We start from the raw sequence: 20,187 nt of genomic DNA on the forward strand, positions 1-20,187 counted from the left end.
TGTATTGCTTTTAGTGTCATATCTAAAAAGACATTGCCTAATCCACGGTTGGAAAATTTCCTCCTATGCCTTCTTTTAAGAGTTTATAGTTTTATCATTTTTATGACCATTAAGTTCTTATATACTGACTGAGGCTTTCAAAGTTCCTGTTAGCTGTTTGCCTAGGGGTAAGTGTTGGGTGAGAGGCTATTATCCTGGGACTTCTTTTCCTTGCCACATTGACAAGTCAATCGAGGAGCCCTGGCAAGCACTTAATTCTTGCAGGTGTTTCTAGCTATTTTGTGGTTTTCGTATTTCATTGTCTTCCCCTCACCCCTTTTTTTTTTTTTTTTTGGGAAGGTAACGAATGAAGAGGACTTCATTAGGAAATTGGACTGCAAACCTGATCAGCATCTGAAAGTGGTTTCCATTTTTGGAAATACTGGGGATGGGAAGTCTCATACCCTCAACCACACTTTCTTCTATGGCCGAGAAGTCTTCAAAACCTCCCCTGCCCAGGAGTCCTGCACTGTGGGAGTGTGGGCAGCATATGACCCAGTCCACAAAGTGGCTGTGATAGACACGGAAGGGCTCTTGGGGGCTACAGTGAATCTAAGCCAGAGGACACGGCTGCTGCTTAAGGTCCTGGCCATCTCAGACCTCGTCATCTATCGAACTCATGCAGACCGACTGCACAATGACCTCTTCAAATTCCTTGGGGATGCCTCAGAAGCTTATTTGAAACATTTCACTAAGGAGCTCAAGGCTACCACTGCCCGCTGTGGCCTGGACGTCCCCTTGTCCACCCTGGGCCCTGCTGTTATCATTTTCCATGAGACTGTGCACACCCAGCTGCTGGGCTCTGGTAAGTAGATGGGGTTCGGTTGTCACACATTGACCTTTCTGGGCTGCAGTAGCGACTTGGCAGTGGAAGATTGCCCAGAAAAATTTCTGCCTGGGCAAGACATAAGGAAGTGTTTCAAGAAGGATGGAGTGATCAACCATGTCAGAATCTGCTCATGGGCAGGATGAGGATTGAGAAATTGCCGATTGGCTTTGGTGACATAGAGGTCCTTGGTGATCTGGGTAAGACCGTTTCCCAGGGATGGTGGGCCTGAAAGCCTGATCAAAGTGGGATCAAAAAAAGAGAAGGAAAAATCTTAAGGTAGTATATTCATCTCTTTCATAGAGTTCTATAAAGGGTTCTAAAAGTGACAGCAGGAGGCTGATGTGGGGGGTTTCAGGGAGTTTCCCCTTTTTTGAAATTTAAGATGTGAGGTATTGCAGGTACTTGTATGTTGCTGGGAATGATGAAAGGAAGAGATGCAGATGTAAGAGAGAGAGCAGGAGTGATGCACAGGTGGAGGGCTGACCTTAGGAGTGTGGACGGTTCATCCGTAACAACAGGAGAGAAGGGAGATTATATGGACACTATTACAGGTAAGTAGGTAGACGTGGCGGAAGTTGTCTTATTGCTTCTGCTTTCTTAGAGAAATAGGAAGCAAGAGCATCGCCCGAGTGGGAGGATGAGGGAGCAGGTGCGACAGTGATTGGATACAGGTGGGGATGATAGCGTTGGCTCCGAAAATAGTTTCATTATTAATGTTCATTCAGTTAACAAAGTTTATTATGTGCACAAGGTCACATGCTGACTGCCAGGACCCCAAACTGGAAAAAAAAAACCAATTCCCACCCTCGAATAGCTGATAGTCTAGTTGGAGAGGCCACACGTACTCTGTTCTGTGCTGGGTGTCGCTCCTGGAGCTGTGAGTGTGCAGAAGAGGGACACTATACACCTCTTTGTGGGATCTAGGAAAGAGGAGGTGACATTTGAACTCTAGAGACTGATTAGATAGAGGAAGGATGCTCTAGGAAGATGAACCTGTAGTGGTTTGAAGGAACTTGTTGTGTCCAGGGAACTGTAGGTATTTGTACCGAGTTCCTGGATTCCGTTCCTGCCCCCTTCAATGCAGCTTCCTTGAAGGATGGGGAGTGATGTTTTTTAAAAGCTTAATTTATACGTTAGGTCATGTCATACTCCTGCTTCCAACCTGTCAATGGCTTTCCGTTACGTCAGGATAAAATCTAAACTCCTAATTACAGTGTCCTCACTCCTGCCTCTGTCTCTGAACACTCTCTGCTTACCCCTTTCACTCCCTCCACTAGCTATACCAGACTTTTCTCTGTTCCCATCTTTGCACAAGCTACTCTGTCTACCTGGAACACACTTTCCCCCAGCCAGCCCCTCTTTCAGATTCAGCTCAACTCTTAGCCCCTTGGAGCCTTTGCCAAATGTCTCCTTTAAAAAGGTCCTTCCTGCACCCTGGTGGTCCCATCTTCATGTTCATCAGGGCACCTGTCGCTCTCTGAAATCATCCTGTTCGTTTGCTTACTGGTTTTTGATCTTTTCCCCTTGGAATGGAAACTCCAGGAAGGTAGGAACCTTGCCTGTCTTATTCACTGCTGCCTTTGAAGAGCCTGGGTGGGTGCTTGGCGCACAGTAGGCTGTCACCAGACACTTGCTGAGTGAAGAGGCTCAGTGTGTCTGAGGCTTAGATTGTGTGCGAGGGAACAGTGGACACACTCAGGGATCAGATCACGCAAGGATGGCCTTGATTTAGGTCTCAAGTATGACAAGATCCCTTGAAGGATTTTAAGTAGGGAGTTTATGTGATCAGATCTGTATTTTCAAAAAGATCCCCCGCGGCCTGTTGCAGGATGAACTAGAGAGGCATGTGTAGAGGCAGGGAGGTGGGAGTGATGGGGCCTGAGCGAGGGCAGGGCAGTAGGTGGGGAGTGGACAGACTGGGACCATATTAAGGAGTTAGATCGAAGGATCTGGGTCTAGGATACCTCCCGTGATTAGCATTTTTATGCCACTTTGGATCTTCACAGCTTTGGTGAGGGGAGGGTCTAATTTCCTGTTCAGGATTTTGAAACAACCAGCCTTTCAAAGTAACTTTTTTTTTTCATAGGCTTTATTTATTTATTTTTAAAAAATCTTATTTGTTTTTGGCTGTGCTGCGTCTTTGTTGCTTTTCTCTAGTTGCAGCTAGTGGGGGTTACTCTCTAGTTGCAGTGCGCAGGCTTCTCATTGCCGTGGCTTCTCTTCCTTTGGAGCACAGGCTCTAGGGCCCGAGGGCCTCAGTAGTTGTGGCTTGCAGGCTCCAGAGAACAGGCTCAGTAATTGTGGCGCATAGGCTTAGGCACTCTGCAAGCATGTGGGATCTTCCCGGAACAGGAATCATACCTGTATCTCCTGTGTTGGCAGACGAATTATTCACTGCTGAGCCACCAGGGAAACGACCCCCCCCCCCCTCTTTTTTTCCTTTTGCTTTATGCCTTGCACTATGCTTGGTGTTTGTTTATTTGTTTTTTAAAATAAAAGCTGAATAACAAAGATAACATTTTTTTTTCTTAAATTTTTAAAAATTTTTACTTTTTCCCTGTGTCATGCGGCATTTGGAATCTTAATTCCCTGACCAGGAATCAAACCTGTCACCCTCTCCAGTGAAAGTGCAGAGTCTTAACCACTGGCCCGCCAGGAAAGTCCCAACATTTTCTTAAAATAAATGCAGACTTAATGTATTTTTGTTATTCAGCTCAGTCAACAGCAGCTATATTTTACAAATGAAGAAACTGAACTCAGAGAGCTTAGGTTATGTAACCAAGGAGGTTCTAGCTAGCAGGCTGCAACATTGCGATTCTGAATCCAGAGTTGTTTCTGGATCCAGAACTTTGGCTACTTCTCTTTGATGACTGTACCTTTAAATTTGAGCTAAAGCCATATTTCCAGTGTTAATTTGAGTGATTTTGTTGTTAAAATATTAAAGGAAATTATGCTGTATGACTCAGGAAACTCAAACTGTGGCTTGGTAACAACCTAGAGGGTTGGGATGGGGAGGGAGGTGGGAGGGATGTTCAAGTGGGAGGGGACATGGGTAAACCTATGGCTGATTCATGTTGATATTTGGTAGAAACCAACACAATACTGTAAAGCAAGTATCCTTCAATTAAAAATAAATAAATTTTAAAAAAAAGCAACATAATCCTGTCAGCCCAGAATCTAACTTCTAAAGAATAAAATAATTTAGTTTTTTTTTAGAAAAAAATTAAAGGAAATTAAAACCAAAAGTCCTTCTAAGTTTTATCTCCAAAATGATTATTGAATCTGTTTATACTGCTGCTCCCTAAATTTCTGGATAAATGTTGGTGAAACTATGGGAAGGCTGATACCCTCACATGTTGGCAGTTGTCTGCAACTTCACCAGCATAAGACCAGCGCTTCCAGAGCAGCTATTTATTTTAAATGCTTATTAGAAGGTGACTGGTGAAATCCATCCATAGGATGGAAGACTATATAGCTGTTAAAAAGAAGAAGGAGATGTCTTCTCACAGTGTATCAAGTGTACAAGGACACATGCTTATGGTATGTTATTAAGTGATGAAAGCAAGTTGCATATGTGTGTTGGGAATTATGTAGGAAAAGAAAAAGTCTGAAAGGGTAAACACTGGACTATAGTTCCCTTTGAAGAGTAGGAGGGAGCAGAGGACCTACATTTCTTTCCTTTTATGCTTTGACATGTTTGGATTTTTTACAATGAGAGCACATTAAAAAAAATACACTTCTAGTTAAGAATCCGTCTTGTAATGCAGGGGACTCCGGTTTGACCTCTGGTTGGGGAACTGAAACCCCCACATGCTGTGGAGCAACTAAGCCCTCGCGCTGCAACTAGAGAGCCCGTGAGCCACAATGGAGATCCCTCCTGATGCAGCTTAGACCTGCTGCAGCCATTAAATAAATAAATATTAAAAGTTAAATAAATGACTGATTGTCTCTCTCTCTCTTTTTTTTTTTTTAAAAAGGTACTTCCTTGAAGTGTAACACACATACCAAAAAGTGCACATTATATCAAAAGTGTATACCTGAAGCCCTTTGGCAAGCTGAGGGTATATGTGAATTCAATACCAGGTCATGATACACCAGCCCCTACTTCACAGAAACCCCTGCTGTGCTTTCTTCCAGGCAGTTCCTTCCTTCCTGACTTCCAACAGCATAGAGCAGTTCTGCCTGTTGATATTTACGGAGCCACACCACGTATTCCTTTTATAATGAAAGACAGGAGACTTTTTTTTTTTAAAGAAAGGCCCCTGTTCACACACCTGTTTCCGCTTGTCCAGATCACCCCTCCGAGGTGCCGGAGAAGCTCATCCAGGACCGGTTCCGGAAGCTGGGCCGCTTCCCGGAAGCCTTCAGTTCCATTCACTACAAGGGGACGAGGACCTACAACCCTCCCACTGACTTTTCTGGGCTTCGGCGTGCTCTGGAGCAGCAACTGGAGAACAACACCACCCGTTCTCCCCGGCACCCTGGCGTCATCTTCAAAGCCCTGAAGGTCAGTTGCTTTCTGGCCGGAGTGCTTCTCACTGGGGAGCCAGTGGGTGGTGACGCTCAGTTCTCCAACTTCTGTCAGTGCTGGTGATGAGAAACCTGGGCTGAAAAGAGGGTCTGTGAAAGGAAGGGCATGAGTGGAGTGTGTTACCTGTTGAATGGCATCATCTTGCCAGGAACGTGAATCTCGGATGTTAGTTAAAAGGTCCTCCTCTTGGAGAAAAACCTTATTTTACCATTCTTTATAATGAAGACATCAACTCAGTTCCTGCCAAGACTGCTTCCGTTTTATGGTTTGTGTACACCTCTGTGTTACCATGCCTGCAGGCGGAGGACAGAGGAGCAGGAAGGGGCCAGGGTCTTTGGGGCAGTGCTGAGAGTGTGGCGTTTGGAGAAAGGACAGTGTTGACATGAAGACTTGAGCTAGGGATTTGAGGGTACCCTGAGGGGTAGGGCATAGAGCCCGAGACCAGAAGAGATAGGAGAAGCGGTTTGCATAAAGCTAGGCCGGCCCTGGTTTACCCAGGAACAGACTTTGGGCATATGTTGATTTGCTTCATCCATGGAGTCTAAAAGGTTTGCAGTGGGACACAACGTAAGCAGTTTCTGCATCTGGATAAACTGTATACGGAAGTTCGTTATACTATTCTTGCCACTTTTCTACAGGTTTGAAATCACATCAAAATGAAAAGTTAAAAAAAACAACAGGAGGAGGGAATGAAGTTACTCCTCAGAAAAGGTTTATGGTTTTTGCATAGTGGTTACTAAAGGCTAGATGTTTGTATCCTCACAAAATTCATATCTTGAAATACATTAATGCCCAATTAGTATACCCAGGGGTTTGTGGGAGGTGATTGGTTATCAGAATGGAACCCTCTTGAGTGACTTTAGCACCCTTACAAATGAAGCCCCAGAAAGCTCCCTAGCCCCTTCCACCAAGTGAGGACACTGTGAGAAGGCACCATCTATGAACCAGAAGGCAGAGCCTCATTGGGAGGCTGCCATGCTGCACCCTCATCTTGGATTTCCAGCCTATAGGACTGTGGGGAATAAATTTGTCATTTATAAGCTTCCCAGTCTGTGGCATCTCATTGTAGTATCCTGATTGGACTAGAAAAACTTGGAAGTCCGGAGTCAGACAGACTTGTGTTAGGATCCCAGTTCTGCCGTTTACCTGTTGCTTGGTCTTAGGAAATTAGTTATTTCGTTCATCCATTCGACAAATAAATGAGTGAATCTCTGTGTCAGAGTTTGAGGTGCTGGAAATAACTGGAGAATAAGATAGACAACAATCTTTGCCCTTATAGAATACTTCTTCAAGGGCTTCCCAGGTGACTCCATGGTAAAGAATCTACCTGCCAGTGCAGAAGATAACGAGTTCGATCCCTGGGTGGGGAAGATCCCCTGGAGGAGGAAACGACAACCCATTCTGGTATTCTTGCCTGGAAAATCCCACAGAGAGAGGATCCTCGTAGGCTAGAGTCCATGGGGTCACAAAGAGTCGGACACGACTGACCACACATGTCCTTGTAATGGCATAGGTAGTCAGGTGGAAGATTACACCCAAGTATTGTGAGCATTCTTAAATGGAGGCTAAATCCGTACTATGTTATACAAAGGGCTGTAAAATCTGATCCTTAAGAATATTGACAACTAGGCCAAGGCTGCATTATAGATTTCTTAGGTTTTCTCAAAGTTAACCTAGCTTACTGTTTACATAAGACCTTCAGGGACACCAGGTGCCATAAGCAGTAATTAGTGCTCAGGGATTTTACCTCACGCATCTTGGATGTCCTCCTCCAGGCCAGTTTGTCAGGTACTTTTCTGTTGTTGTTGTTATTGTTGTTAGTTACTTTTGAGAAAAAGAGTTACACTGTGTTTTTATGAGGAGATACGATTCATGAAGCTTTCTGTGATTAAAATGAGCCTGGTCAGCTGGAATTCTGAGGACTCTTGGTAACTGTTGGCCTCGAGTTTACCTGGATCTTGTATTTCCTGTTCTCTGAGGCAGGGTCTGTGCATGGGATGGAGTTACCTGTTTAAGCTTGTGTTTCCGGCTCTCCTCAGGGAACTCTGGGGTCTTGCAACTTAGTCAGATCCTTGAAAAACTTCTTTTGTCTTTTTCTGGTTGTTTTTAATCTTCTTTATATTAGAAATTGTTCATTCTCTGTGATCACGCTTATAGAAAGCTACCTTTAAGGTCTGCATTAGGCAGATTGACCTAGGAGAGGTTTATTGTTGTTAAAATACTCTTAACAGAAGTCTTCATAGTTCATAGAAGTGTATAATATGATGGCCATTTATTTTTGTCCACTTGTTTTTTTATGTTGTTGTATTTTTTTTTTTTTAAAGTGGCCTTGCATTCTTTTTGGAACAAAAGATTGGGGATGGTCATAAACAGATAAATTATCAGTGCCAAAATAGCTTGTTTGACTTTCTGTTTCTCCCATTTTTTTCCTTTCTCTACTGGTATTTATTCGCCACCTTGCCCAGTTCCTCACTGACTCCCTGAGGAAGCACTTCAAGAAGGCTTGGGATATATTCTAGTATGATTTATATGATTTTGTTTCCTCTGTGATTTTCTCTTTATTTTACATAAAATAGGAATATTGTTAGAAAAAAATGTATAAACCTTTTGGGAAAATGGAGAGGCACTATGAGGCAAGACTGTGATGCCCAAATAAAGAAGTCTCAACTCTCTAGTAAGACCACCACCATGCAAGGGTAAACATTGACAGGTTTGGCAATAAAATGTCAAAAAGGATATGAAGCACTGTAAACTCTTACAAACTTCTGGTTGAGGTAAAATTAGTACAGCCACTTTGAAATGCAGTAGTATAAAGAAATGCATAATATATATTCCAACCATGTCATTTCTAGAAATTGGCCTTAGAGCAGCTCTTCCACAGGAACACAGAGACCTATATGAGGAAGTTAATGGCAACATCCTTGTAATAGCAAAGAAAAAAGCAAACTAAGTGTGCAAAAAATAGATACATGGGGCATTATATATGATTCTTTGCTACTTATTTTGAAAAGAGAATTGGGGTTGTGATGTATCTATGTGCACTTATATACTTTGCTTTTTTTTATGGAGTGTTGAAGCCTAGCATTTTTTCCATTATTAAATATCCTATAAAACCATGTTTTTTAAAAATAGCTGCATGCTTTTTCATTTATATGGGTGGATCATTTTTTATATGTAGTAGTTCTGCCCATACTTTAATAGTACTTTCCATTTTTCCTTATATTTTCTGAGTACCTAAAGGTATTGCCCACATTCTGCCTACTTCCTTGGGGTAAATTACAGCTCCCAGTACTGCTGGCCAACCTTTCTGTGGAGTGTTTACTAATGTCATGTTCTGTGCTCTGTATTGACATGTATTCATTCATTTTATCCTCATTTCAACTCTGAGGTTGAGAAACAGAGGCAGAGAGAGGTACGTTAATTTGCCTGAGATGACTTGTCTAGTGAGTGGTGGAGAATTTGTTTTTTTAACATTCATTTATTTATTTGGCTGCGCCAGGCCTTAGTTTGCAGCACAGCACTCGGGATCTTCAGTCTTTGTTGTGGCACGTAGGATCTTTTTTAGTTGCAGCATGTGGGATCTGGTTCCCGACGAGGGATCGAACCCAGGCCCCCTGCATGGGGAGTGCATAGTCTCAGCCACTGGACCGCCAGGGAAGTTCCAGTGGTGGGCAATTTGAACCAGGTAGTCTGGCTCCCAAGTCTGTGCTTTTAAACCCTGGGCTGTATTCCTTCTCAATAGTTACTCCACTTTTAAGAAGGTCAGAAGATGGGTCTTTAAAGGTTCCTGATACATATTACTAGTTGTCTTTACAAAGGACATTTTTAGAAGTTGTATTTGAGTGTTTGGTTACTTTAAAAAGTTATTAAAAAAAAATAAAAAAAATAAAAAGTTATTTTTTAAATTGTAAAAGCAATGTGTGTTTGTAATAAACAATTGAAATAGTACAGATTCAAATAGTACAATTCCAGTAGTAAGGTATGACTTAAGTCCCTTTCACTCCTGTCCCCTCACTGTATGATAACTGTTATAAAACTTTCTGACATACGCTTCCTGAAATTTTTGGTGATGCTTCAGTGCATATAGAAATATATGTATATAATGTATGTATACATTTTCTTCCTAAATAAGTCAGATCATAGAGAAGCTAAATCTTTTTTTCCTTCCACATATTCTTTTCATGTTCATTATTGAACAGGAAATGTGATTAATGAGCAAGATTGAGGAGTTGTAGAATGTGTGTGTATGAGACCTTCAGTCACTTTCTGCTCTTGTGACTTGCCCGTATGTTTCACATTCATTCTGCTGATCTGGTTGCCCTTCCCTCCATTTGGCCTTGTTGTGGTCCAAGCCCCAGTTCCTTTTCTCCAGCTGAATTTTTCTCACTTCTTAACCTCTCACTCGTTTGCTCAGTTTCCACAGTAGCAACAGCTCGGATACCTACCAGCAGAGCATATTCTCACTGATGAAGTAAGTCTGTTTAAAGAAAAGAGATGTTCAGGTCCCTATTGACTAACTGTTGTTGCCTGTATTTACAGTTAAGAGAAATGGAGAGAACCATTTTAAGGTTGGATTCTGACAGGTTTTCTGTATTACCTCCTTTAGTCTCTGATCTCTAAATGTAGGAACTCTGACTCTAATTCTGTCACATCAGGAAGCACCTATTAAGTATTTACGAAGTTATTATATATTTTGAGGGGAGGTGGCATCGTGGATTACATAAGAGTCTCCATTTTTAATCAGAAAATTCACTGCTAGCCTTTGATGACTGGAGTGAAACTTACAGGTTAGATAGTAAGAGCTGTACTGTTGTCAAGGCAACTAAAGTTCAAGATCATCTAGTCTCTAGGCAACCTTTTCCAGACTGACCTCAAATGCTTTCCCAAGCTTTCTCAGGAAAGGTCCTTTCCTGCCTCTTATGGCTTTGGGGCCTCAAGAGGGAGAGAGCCCTGGAAACCCTGCAATGATTTGAGGCTTAGAATTCTTGAAAGAGATGAAGTATATGGATTAGGTGGTAATGTCCACACTGGAAAGAAACAATCAGGTTATAGAGGAAGGAAGACAGTGTCTCCTTACCCTTGTATCTAAAACACATGAGCATCAAGTTTTTTTTAACAGTTTCTGTTATGTTTCCATACTTCTTTTTTGGCTGCATCATCCAGCACCTGGAATCTTAGTTCCCTGACTAGGGATCAGACCTGTGGCCCCTGTAAAGGATAAGTCTTAACCATTGGACTGCCAGGGAAGTCCTATTCCCATACTCTTGATTCATGTAAGTCCTTCTGATGCTTGTCAAGGTCTGATTCATTACTGACTGCCGGCTCTTCAGTGAGTTGTGAGAGAAGTAAGATGCTTGTGTTATCAACATTTGAGAGGATGGGTGGCCAGCATCCGAAAAGGTGAGGCTGGTTGGTCTTGGAGTTCTCTTTCTGATGTCATAAGAAGTTACTGTTGCCGTGGCAAACATAAGCTGACAGTTGTCTAGTGCTGGTGGCAATGGAGGTTCTATGGGGATTTGTCGCATGGCGATCGGGCTGCAGATTGTTTCATGCTAAGCCTTGAGATACTTAGAAATGTCCTCATTTTTCTGAAGATCTTCCAGAGAAGTGAATCAGGCCACTTGAGTTTGGAACAGAAAAAACCTTATGCTGTCACTATTATTGGGCTGCAATTTTACATTTACTGGGGAATGGCATGCCTTCTGAATTCAACCCAGCTGTTGGATTCATGCTAAACTTGATATTTTTCCTAAGGAAAAGTATTACTTAGGTTATCCTTTCAGTTACCTATTTAAAACAGAAACCAAAGGCTAAAAATGCGCTTCTTTGGGTTTTGTTATACATCTTTAGTAGCTTCTGCATTCCTCATTTAGCTCTCTTTTTTTGTTTCTTATTTTAACACTGCATTTGGTACTTAAGTGTCTTTTTGTAGCTAAATATTCACCCACAAATGCAACCAGCCATGAAGACCAGGGAGCTGTCATGGAAAGGAGAGAAGCTCTTGTATCCCTTCTGTTAGCTGGATCAGTTGGTGAGGGTATCTGAGGGAGAAAATTAGAGAATTCTCAGCATAAAAAATAAAAATATTAATCGTGGCAGCTCACGTTTTCTGAGCTCTCAGTCTATGCCAAGTGCTCTATGGATTAACTTCATTTGATCTTCACAGTGTAATCCATGGAGACCCCTGCTACGGAGAGTACTCCTAGCCACCCCCGTTTTACAGATAAGGAAATTGAGGCACTTGAAGAGCTACCAGCTACAGGCTGATATAATTTTTTGTGGGGGGTGGGTCCTCACATTTATGCAAATTTTCCATTTGATTTCATGCTATACCCAAGTTAATTTTTTATGTAAAAATAACTTCCTGGGACTTCCCTGGTAGTCCAGTGGTTAAGATTCTGTGTTTGCACTGCAAAGGGTGTGGGTTCAATTCCTGGTCAGGGAACTAAGATCCCGTGTACCACATGGTGTGGCCAAAAAATAAAGCAAAAACTTCCTCCCCAAATCTTTCAGTAAATTGACGCATTAGGAAGGTGATGCTCTACTTGCCCACCAGCTAGCCCCAGTTAGGCACACAGCTGTTTGAGAAACACAGAAAGAGTTATCAGTGATTTGGCCAATCAGCGAGTAGTTAGCCATAAATTAGAGAGGCCCGTGGGCGTGGGTTAAGGCCTGGTGCAGAGGCAGGGCCAGGGTGAGGAGGAGAGGATGGGTTGGTGTGTGCATGGGGCTCGCTGCTGGGGCACTTCATTGCAGAGGTCCTAGTTGAGTAGTTGTTAAAACGTGTGCTGGACTGAGAGGAGGATACAGAGGTAGTACGTGCCTTTCACGGTGTTTGTGATCTAGTCTGGGAGATCAGATACATATATCAGGCTTGTAGCTTTGTCTCATCACTTAGTACCTGGTTCAGATGTTGAGGACAGCAGCTGCTCAGAGAAGGCAGAGTGTGATCTTCCTAGAGTGGTTGGGAAGGCTTCATGGAAAAGGTGAGACCAAAAATTCCGCGAAGGATGGGTCCTACTCAGAAGTAGGAGAGAGAATGATGGCGTAGGCTAGTGAGTGATTCTGCTGGGTTTGCGTCTTGTTTGTTCCCTTTAATATTCACATGTATATTCCTTTATAGTCTGTCTCCAAATCTTACTTGTTTTCCCTTAGTTACTTTTTACACAATTACTCCCAAGAGAACAGGACCTGTATGTGTTACTCTTAGATTGTTTTTTCTTTTTTTTTGGTCCAACTCAGGGATTGCCACTTGGTCAGCCGTCACTGGCAGGTGGTATTTTATGGGCATGTTCATTATCTTTGCAGGAGCTGAATTTGAATGCACATGGGTGAGTCCCACACCCTTAGTCTGACACATTCTTTGCCACTACTCTTGTCTTGAACACCTGACCTGACTCCACATTGAGAGCTTGTGCTTTTGAAAACACTTGGTTTACAACTCAGGGTTTTAGGCTTCATTGGGAAAAAGGAAAAGGAGTTTTGATAAATAAGTGTCCTAAAGCGAAATTCCGTTTAGAACTTGAGAATCTTAGTTTAGAACCTAACCTACCCCTTTTCCGAATCTCATCTTAAAATTTCTTTCACCTTTTTACTAAAGAAAGTAGCATCTTGTCCTTCTGTTTTAAAGCTACTTTTACATCTCTTCCCCTGAGTAGTGCCTGACTGCCACAGAAAGAGTCGAGACTTAGGAACTGTGAATATTTAATAATTTTTAAAACCTAGAAAGCCCATTTATATTTAATTTATATGACTTTTCCCACTGCATATGACTGAAGGCTTGGAGGGAAAAAAAATCATCCTGAAGAATATTTTAATATAAAGTAGTGAACAAAAATAGGATTAAAAATGGAAGCTTCCTTTAAACATAAAAATTTCAGCCTGTTACTTCACATACCTTTATCTTTCTTCTTGGCATTTATTTTGGCCGTTTGCTGTCTTTTAGGTTAGTTACTGTAGTTGATAAAAGGCTGCCAATACTTAGAATAATTCCTCCTTGCTTTTTGGCTGATAACCCTTTTTTCTACATAGAGATAGTTCTGTGGCCAGTAAACTCCAGTGAGTACCTGTGGTTAGAACTGGTGGACATGCCCAGAAAACTCCCAGCGCACTTCTGAGCTCTGTCTCCCTCTGACTTCAAGACAGGCCACCTTCTTGAGTTGCTTTCTTTCCCAGCTTCACAAAGATGAAATGGGCATTCATCAGGATCTGGTGGTTTTGAATGAACGGTGGAGTGTGTGACGTGTTTATGACTTCCAAGGTCATTAGGAGAGACCAGTAACTTTGCTTCCTTCTGAGCTCTTGGGAAATGGGCCGGTTCTTTCTGAGGTTTCCTGTGGAGAGGATTGGTGTAAGTCAGGCCAAGAAGGTAGAGGGTAAGGAACAGAAGTCGCTGGCTTCCCGCTTCTAGCCACAGAACCGGTAAGAAGTAAGCCAGCAGTGAGGGCGTGTTAGAAGGGCAGGCAGTGGAAGGCCCAGAGCTCCGAGCTCTCCGCTGAGGCCCTTCACATGTCACCTTCCCTCTGTGCAGGCTCTGAGTGACCGCTTCAGTGGTGAGATCCCCGATGATCAGATGGCGCACAGCTCCTTTTTTCCAGACGAGTACTTCACCTGCTCCTCCCTGTGTCTCAGCTGCGGGTAAGTCCCACCGTGGGAAAAGAGCCTCAGAATGGTGCTTCGCAGACTTCCCTGTGCCTGCAGATCACATGGGGTCTGCCTAAGTTAGGCTGTGACTAAAGGATGGAGTGGGGCCTGAGATAGGGTATTCTAACAAGTTCCCCGGTGAGCCTGATGGTCCGGGGATCACACTTTGAGGTTGCGGGGCATTCCGGGACACATGGTTATGAAGAATCCCCTGAAGATTCCAACCCGGTTTAGATGTGAAATTGACTGGTTTGGGTAACTTTCACTGCAGAAAGCTTTCAGTTCAGTTCAGTTGCTCAGTCATGTGTGACTCTTTGCGACCCCATGGACTGCAGCTCGCCAGGCTTCCCTGTCCATCACCAACTCCCAGAGCTTGCTGAAACTCATGTGCCTCGAGTTGGTGATGCCATCCAACCATCTGTCATCCCCTTCTCCTCCTGCCTTCAGTCTTTCCCAGCATCAGGGTCTTTTTCAGTGAGTCAGTTCTTCACATCAGGGAGCCAAAGTATTGGAGCTTAGCATCAGTCCTTCCAATGAATATTCAGGACTGATCTCCTTTAGGATGGACTGGTTTGATCTCCTTGCTGTCCAGGGGACTCTCAAGAGTCTTCTCCAACACCACAGTTCAAAAGCTAGCACAGAAAAGCAGAACAGGGAAGGCTTTGGGTTGCCTGTTTTCTGTGTTCCTCTTACCAGAGCTTTCAACTCGAGTCATTCCACCCCTTCACCGTGTGCATAGCACTGCGGTGGGTATCAGTCCTAGTGGATTCCTTTCATGATGAGGGCAGATGCCTAGAGCGCATCAGCATTATCCAGGGAGTTTTCCAAATGACTGAGGCCTGGGCCTTGCCTCCAGGGGTTCTCACTTACCAGATCTGCGGTGGTGCCCTCAGCATTGGTGTATTTAAAACGCTCCTCAGGTGATTCTGATGTGTAGCTGAGTTGAGAACATTGAGTTAGGGCAGTATTCTCAAACTTTATGTATGCATCGCCTTGGGATTTTCTTAAATGCAGATTCAGAATCAGCAGGTCTCGGTGAGATTTTGTGTTTCCAGCTGGCTCCTGGGTGATGCTACTGGTCCTTTGTTACAGGGGAGACAGCAATGATTCTCGATTTTAGCATGCCTCAGGAAAACCTGAAGGACACGTAACAACAGGTGGTTGGGCCTTGCTACCAGTTTCTGATTCACTAGGCCTGACGCAGGGCCTGAGAATTTGCCCTTCTGCTAAGTCCCCGGGTGAGACTGATGTTGCTGAATGGGGACCACACGTAGAGGCTCACTGGATTAATTTGAACTGTTGATAGCTACTCAGTCACAGGCCAGTGCCTTGTTGGATGGAGCCTGGGGGTTTAAATGTAGTGTGTCAGGGTCAGATTGTAGACTCTGTCTTGTAGACACTCGCCCACCTCTCCGCTGCTTTCATCACTTAATCATCTGATCCTGTCCTCCACATTCGCCCATACGGGGGAGACCTGAGCCTTTTCTGTTATGAATCGCCTTTTTGCATTGATCCCTATAGGCCACCTCCTGGGCCACCATGTTTGCTCTGAGTTTGTAGCAAGGACTTGGTTCTTGGATTATACAGTCTGTGCCTAGGGAGGGCTGAGGCTTGTCTTAGAGAGGAAAGAGGGATGTTAGTTGCCAGTGTGACTTCCTTTAGCGGGCCTCATGAGCCCAGCAAGAGAGGCTTAGGCTCTGTTGGATCATCACTTTTCCATTCTAACTGTGCCTCACCAGGGTTTCCAGAGCTTTCCCTTCTGTCACAGTGAAATTCTAAAGTCCTGGTCCCTGGTTTTGCGTTGTCAGGAGAGCAGAACTCACTGTTCATTTGGAAGGTTTTCTTGTTCAGCTTAAGCCTCCTCTTAATGCGTTGTCAGAATTTGAGGGTCAGTTTTTGTTTTGCATCTTGGCAGCCTGTTCTGATTAAACTTCTTATTTCATGCTGTTTGGATGTTTGAGTTCCCTGAGGGCCGTTCAGGTTTTGTCTCTCATCAAGGTGCTGTCTTCTGGCTCCTCCATTCCTATTGAGGGACCTGGTGGTTTTCCAAGAAGAGATACTCTTTTGGCCCTTTCTCCTCATGCAAGAGTAATAGATACACTACCTGTGTAGCACTGTTGATTGCAAGTATGAGAGAGGCCCTTAAGTTTCCAAAACAAACTGCCGTCTCTCTGCTCAGTATTTGGGGCCCAATTAGTAACGGGGGGGGGGGGGTCTAGTTTTGCCCCTGCATCTGGCTTAACGCTTGTGTGTGAGCGCCCTTGGCTCCTTTTAGTAGCTTCATGTCAGCTTTGGTGCCTCCCTCAGGGCTGGATGTAAGAACAGCATGAATCACGGGAAAGAAGGGGTACCTCATGAAGCCAAGAGCCGCTGCAGATATTCCCACCAGTATGACAACCGGGTTTTCACCTGCAAGGTGAGTCCAACCAGCCTCTCTTCCAGCAGCTGGCTTGCTGGCCACACTCCGCTCTAGGGAAGACTGGCTCAGGACCACTCTTGAGCCAGTATCCCAAAGTATTTGATATTCAAATCGAGTCTCTCTGGAACTTCTCTCCAGCTCCAGCCATTAAAAACTCACATGTCTGTTGCCAGGCACCCCTTGGTTTATTTTTTTAAAGCTTAAATCCCCCCTTTATCCTGTTGAGTCTGTATGCCGGGTTCATCTACATTACTTGTTTATTCTTCAGAATGGAATTGCCCTTCAGAAACCCAGTTTGGATGGATTTCTCCTGTCTATGACAGGGATAGAATTTGTAGCTCAGTTTTGGGCCCCTGGTATGGGTACACATTCAGGTCATAATCATTCAGGGCACTGACTTCTTTGGAGAAAGACTTTGCTCTGCTCTGCTAAAACCCAGGGTCTGTAAACCCTCAGCAGGTCTGGTTTGCAGGCAGTGGGGCTGGACGGGGGTATGGAGAGGCCGGGGGTCTGGTGGGTAGAGCAGAAGCTGGCAGAGTGCCCCGTGTTTCAGGCCTGCTACGAGAGAGGCAATGAAGTCAGCGTGGTGCCCAAGACGGCTGCTTCCACTGACTCCCCCTGGATGGGTCTTGCAAAATACGCCTGGTCTGGGTGAGTTTCAGCGGCCTGCAGTTGGGTCTGTGTGTGTCTCCAGGCCCCTGGTGTGCGGTTCCAGTATCTGTCTGCCTGCCTTGTAGGTACGTGATTGAATGTCCCAACTGCGGCGTGGTCTATCGTAGCCGGCAGTACTGGTTTGGGAACCAAGATCCTGTGGATACGGTGGTGCGGACAGAGATTGTGCACGTGTGGCCTGGAGTAAGAACTGTTTTATTTTTCTGTTTTCTCTTCGGGTTGTCCAGTTATTCCTGTGTATGGGAAAGTGGAACTTGTTTATAATGATGGTTAACCATGAATTTGGTTATATATTGGTGGTTTAGGAAGGTGTGATCTGGAGTGCCTTTTTTGTTCTAGACCCTTCATTTTTTTCCATTTCTTGCATAAATATTAGAAACACGATTAAAAATTGATGTATAGTTAAACTGCCTTAGCAAATAAAACTTTATCTTTTCATATTCTCACTTATTTTCCAAATGTATGTTTGTATAGACACAATTATAATTTATGTGCCACTTAACTGCTTTTTCTTGTACCATGGTTTTGCTTTGTTTCCATATTGCTTTCACTTTTCATGATTTTCATTTGTAATCACTGTGTAATATTCTGTCTAATATTATAGTTTGATTTCCCCATTCCGTTCATTTTGAACGTTCATGCTGTTTATGATTTTTTTATTATCAAAGAAAATGCTATCGTGACCATCTTCATGTAAGAAAGCCTTTGTTTTGGAGTATATTCTTCTTGAAGTATATTCTAAGAGGTATTATTACTATGAACCTTTACTGTTTTTAAATTGGATTTTTAAATTCAAGATGTTGGAAAAACAAAACTGTTTATGAGGCAGTGATACAGTGCTTTCATTCTGCATTAAACCATGATTCATACTTGGAATTACCCATCAATCACAGCACATCAAAGCCTTTTCCCTTCATGGAAGAAAGATATTTTCACATATTTTCTATGGGTTGTTTGCTTCAGTCATGTCAGACTCTTTCCAACTCCACGGATTGTAGCCCATCAGGCTCCTCTGTCCATTGAATTCTCCAGGCAAGAGCATCAGAGTGGGTAGTCATTCCCTTCTCCAGGGTATCTTCCCAACCTTGGGATTAAACCCGGGTCTCCTGCATCACAGGCAAATTCTTTACCATCTGAGCCACGAGGGAAGCTCTTTTCTATAAGGGACTTGTTTTATTTGGTGGTGTTCCCCTTTCTGGGTGATTCCTGAAGCAGCAGATCCTAACCCAGCCTGGAGTGGGAGACCTCTTGGAGGAGGTGTCCTCTTTATAGGATTGTTTATTTCTTGGGTTGTATATCTCACAAGCCGAGTAGGTTCTGAATTGGACAACTGTGCACCGAGTCCTGTGGTCATCTTGAAGAGTAGTACCAGCAATGACTCAGAGGGTGTGATGTTGTTTAGAAGCCAAAGGGATTCTGTCCTGACCCGCTCTTCTCTGCCAGACAATTTGTGGTTCTGAGTTGGCTGTGATGGGTGTGTAACTCACTTGAGACCCCTCTCCCTCCTTCCCTTTACTCCCATCACTCAGAAAATGATGGGAGCCTGCATTTTCATTTCAGACCGATGGATTTCTGAAGGACAACAACAACGCTGCCCAGCGCCTCTTGGACGGGATGAACTTCATGGCTCAGTCGGTATCTGAGCTAAGCCTTGGGCCCACCAAGGCTGTGACGTCCTGGCTGACAGACCAGATCGCCCCTGCCTACTGGAGGCCCAACTCCCAGATCCTGGTATGGTGGCAGGATGCCCTGGGTCCCTGGCACGGCCCATTCTCCTTGTGTTGCTTCGCCCTGCCCTTAGCTTGTTCTGCGAGGAAGGCTTGGAGTCTCTCTCCCAGCCAGATTAGCGTCCAGAGTGTTGGAAAGGGTGGGACACACTTAAGACAGCTGGTGTCCTCTTTGTCCGCTGATTTCCCCTGTTATTTTCCAAGTGTTTCCGTTGTGGTGGATTTTGGTTTACTTCCCCACAAGAGCCAGTTGTTATTGGTCAAGTGTTTGAAGTCATACCTGTAGACTGTGGAGGAAAGGACACCTTTAGAGGTCATTTAAGGTCATCCCCAGCTTGATACACAAACCTCACAGCTCCCACATCAAGGGAGCCCCCAGCTTTGGCCCAAACACTTGTGACAGGAGACCTGTTCCTCCTCAGCTTCTCAGAGGCTCATGAGAAGCTGTGAAAGAAATGAGTCCTCGTTGCTTTTATGGCTGGAGTTACATGGTCCCTTCTGAGATCCCTGTGACTTGGCCAGGTGTATGTGAGGTACCTTTACAGCGCTTCTTGGAAGAAAATGTTCATTACAGCTCTGCTTCAGTAGGGTGTTCCATGTGGCTGGAGGTCTTAGGTCCCCTCCTTTGGGACCATCGGGGTCTTGCCATCCTCAGATGATCCTCAAGGCTCCCCAGGTTGACTTTCTCAGCTGAGCAGACATGAATGACACCTGCCTCTCTGTTTGTTTTGGGCTTGGAACAGAGCTGCAACAAGTGTGCTACATCCTTTAAAGATAACGACACCAAGCATCACTGCCGGGCCTGTGGGGAGGGCTTCTGTGACAGCTGTTCATCCAAGACCCGGCCGGTGCCCGAGCGGGGCTGGGGCCCTGCGCCCGTGCGGGTGTGTGACAACTGCTATGAAGCCAGGAATTCCCAGTTAGGTAACGTGGGGCCCAGGAGCTGCAAGGTGGAGGGGGACCCTCTCCTTGGCACTGGGTGTTGGGAATGGGACTCTCACCTGCCCAACCCTGTTCCTCCCCGCCTCACTCTTTGAGAGCAGTCCCTCCCCTACTCTTGCCCAGGCATCCTCTAAGCTCTTTGTTAACTGGGTCCGGGGGGTGCTGTTCCTTAGGTGGGGGAGGGTTAAAGCTGTCCTGTGTTTACCATACGCTTAGACTGAGTCCTCTCCTGGAGGAGGTTCTAGGTCATGCTCCTGGCCCACTGTAAAGGAAGGTTATAAAATAGCCCCAGAGGGCTGAGGTAAAGGACTAGCAGACCTCACTGGCTGCGGTGTGGGTGCCCACAGCCCAGACCCTTGCCACCCTAGCGGAACGGCACAGGGTG

The 20,187-nt window shown here is 44.5% G+C and overlaps 1 protein-coding gene across 1 annotated transcript in view; it reads left to right on the forward strand.

Annotated features, from left to right (window-relative positions):
- Nucleotides 1-20,187, forward strand: part of ZFYVE1 (zinc finger FYVE-type containing 1) — a 44,163-nt gene that overhangs the window by 20,687 nt on the left and 3,289 nt on the right. Inside the window, exons 3-10 of the mRNA XM_043918802.1 lie at nucleotides 340-844; nucleotides 5,161-5,375; nucleotides 13,930-14,036; nucleotides 16,350-16,458; nucleotides 17,015-17,112; nucleotides 17,199-17,316; nucleotides 18,694-18,864; nucleotides 19,604-19,784. Coding sequence (XP_043774737.1) covers nucleotides 340-844; nucleotides 5,161-5,375; nucleotides 13,930-14,036; nucleotides 16,350-16,458; nucleotides 17,015-17,112; nucleotides 17,199-17,316; nucleotides 18,694-18,864; nucleotides 19,604-19,784 — 1,504 coding nt within the window. The remainder of the gene's footprint in view (nucleotides 1-339; nucleotides 845-5,160; nucleotides 5,376-13,929; nucleotides 14,037-16,349; nucleotides 16,459-17,014; nucleotides 17,113-17,198; nucleotides 17,317-18,693; nucleotides 18,865-19,603; nucleotides 19,785-20,187) is intronic.

The sequence above is a fragment of the Cervus elaphus genome, chromosome 12 (assembly GCF_910594005.1).
Source record: "Cervus elaphus chromosome 12, mCerEla1.1, whole genome shotgun sequence".
Lineage (NCBI taxonomy): Eukaryota > Metazoa > Chordata > Mammalia > Artiodactyla > Cervidae > Cervus > Cervus elaphus.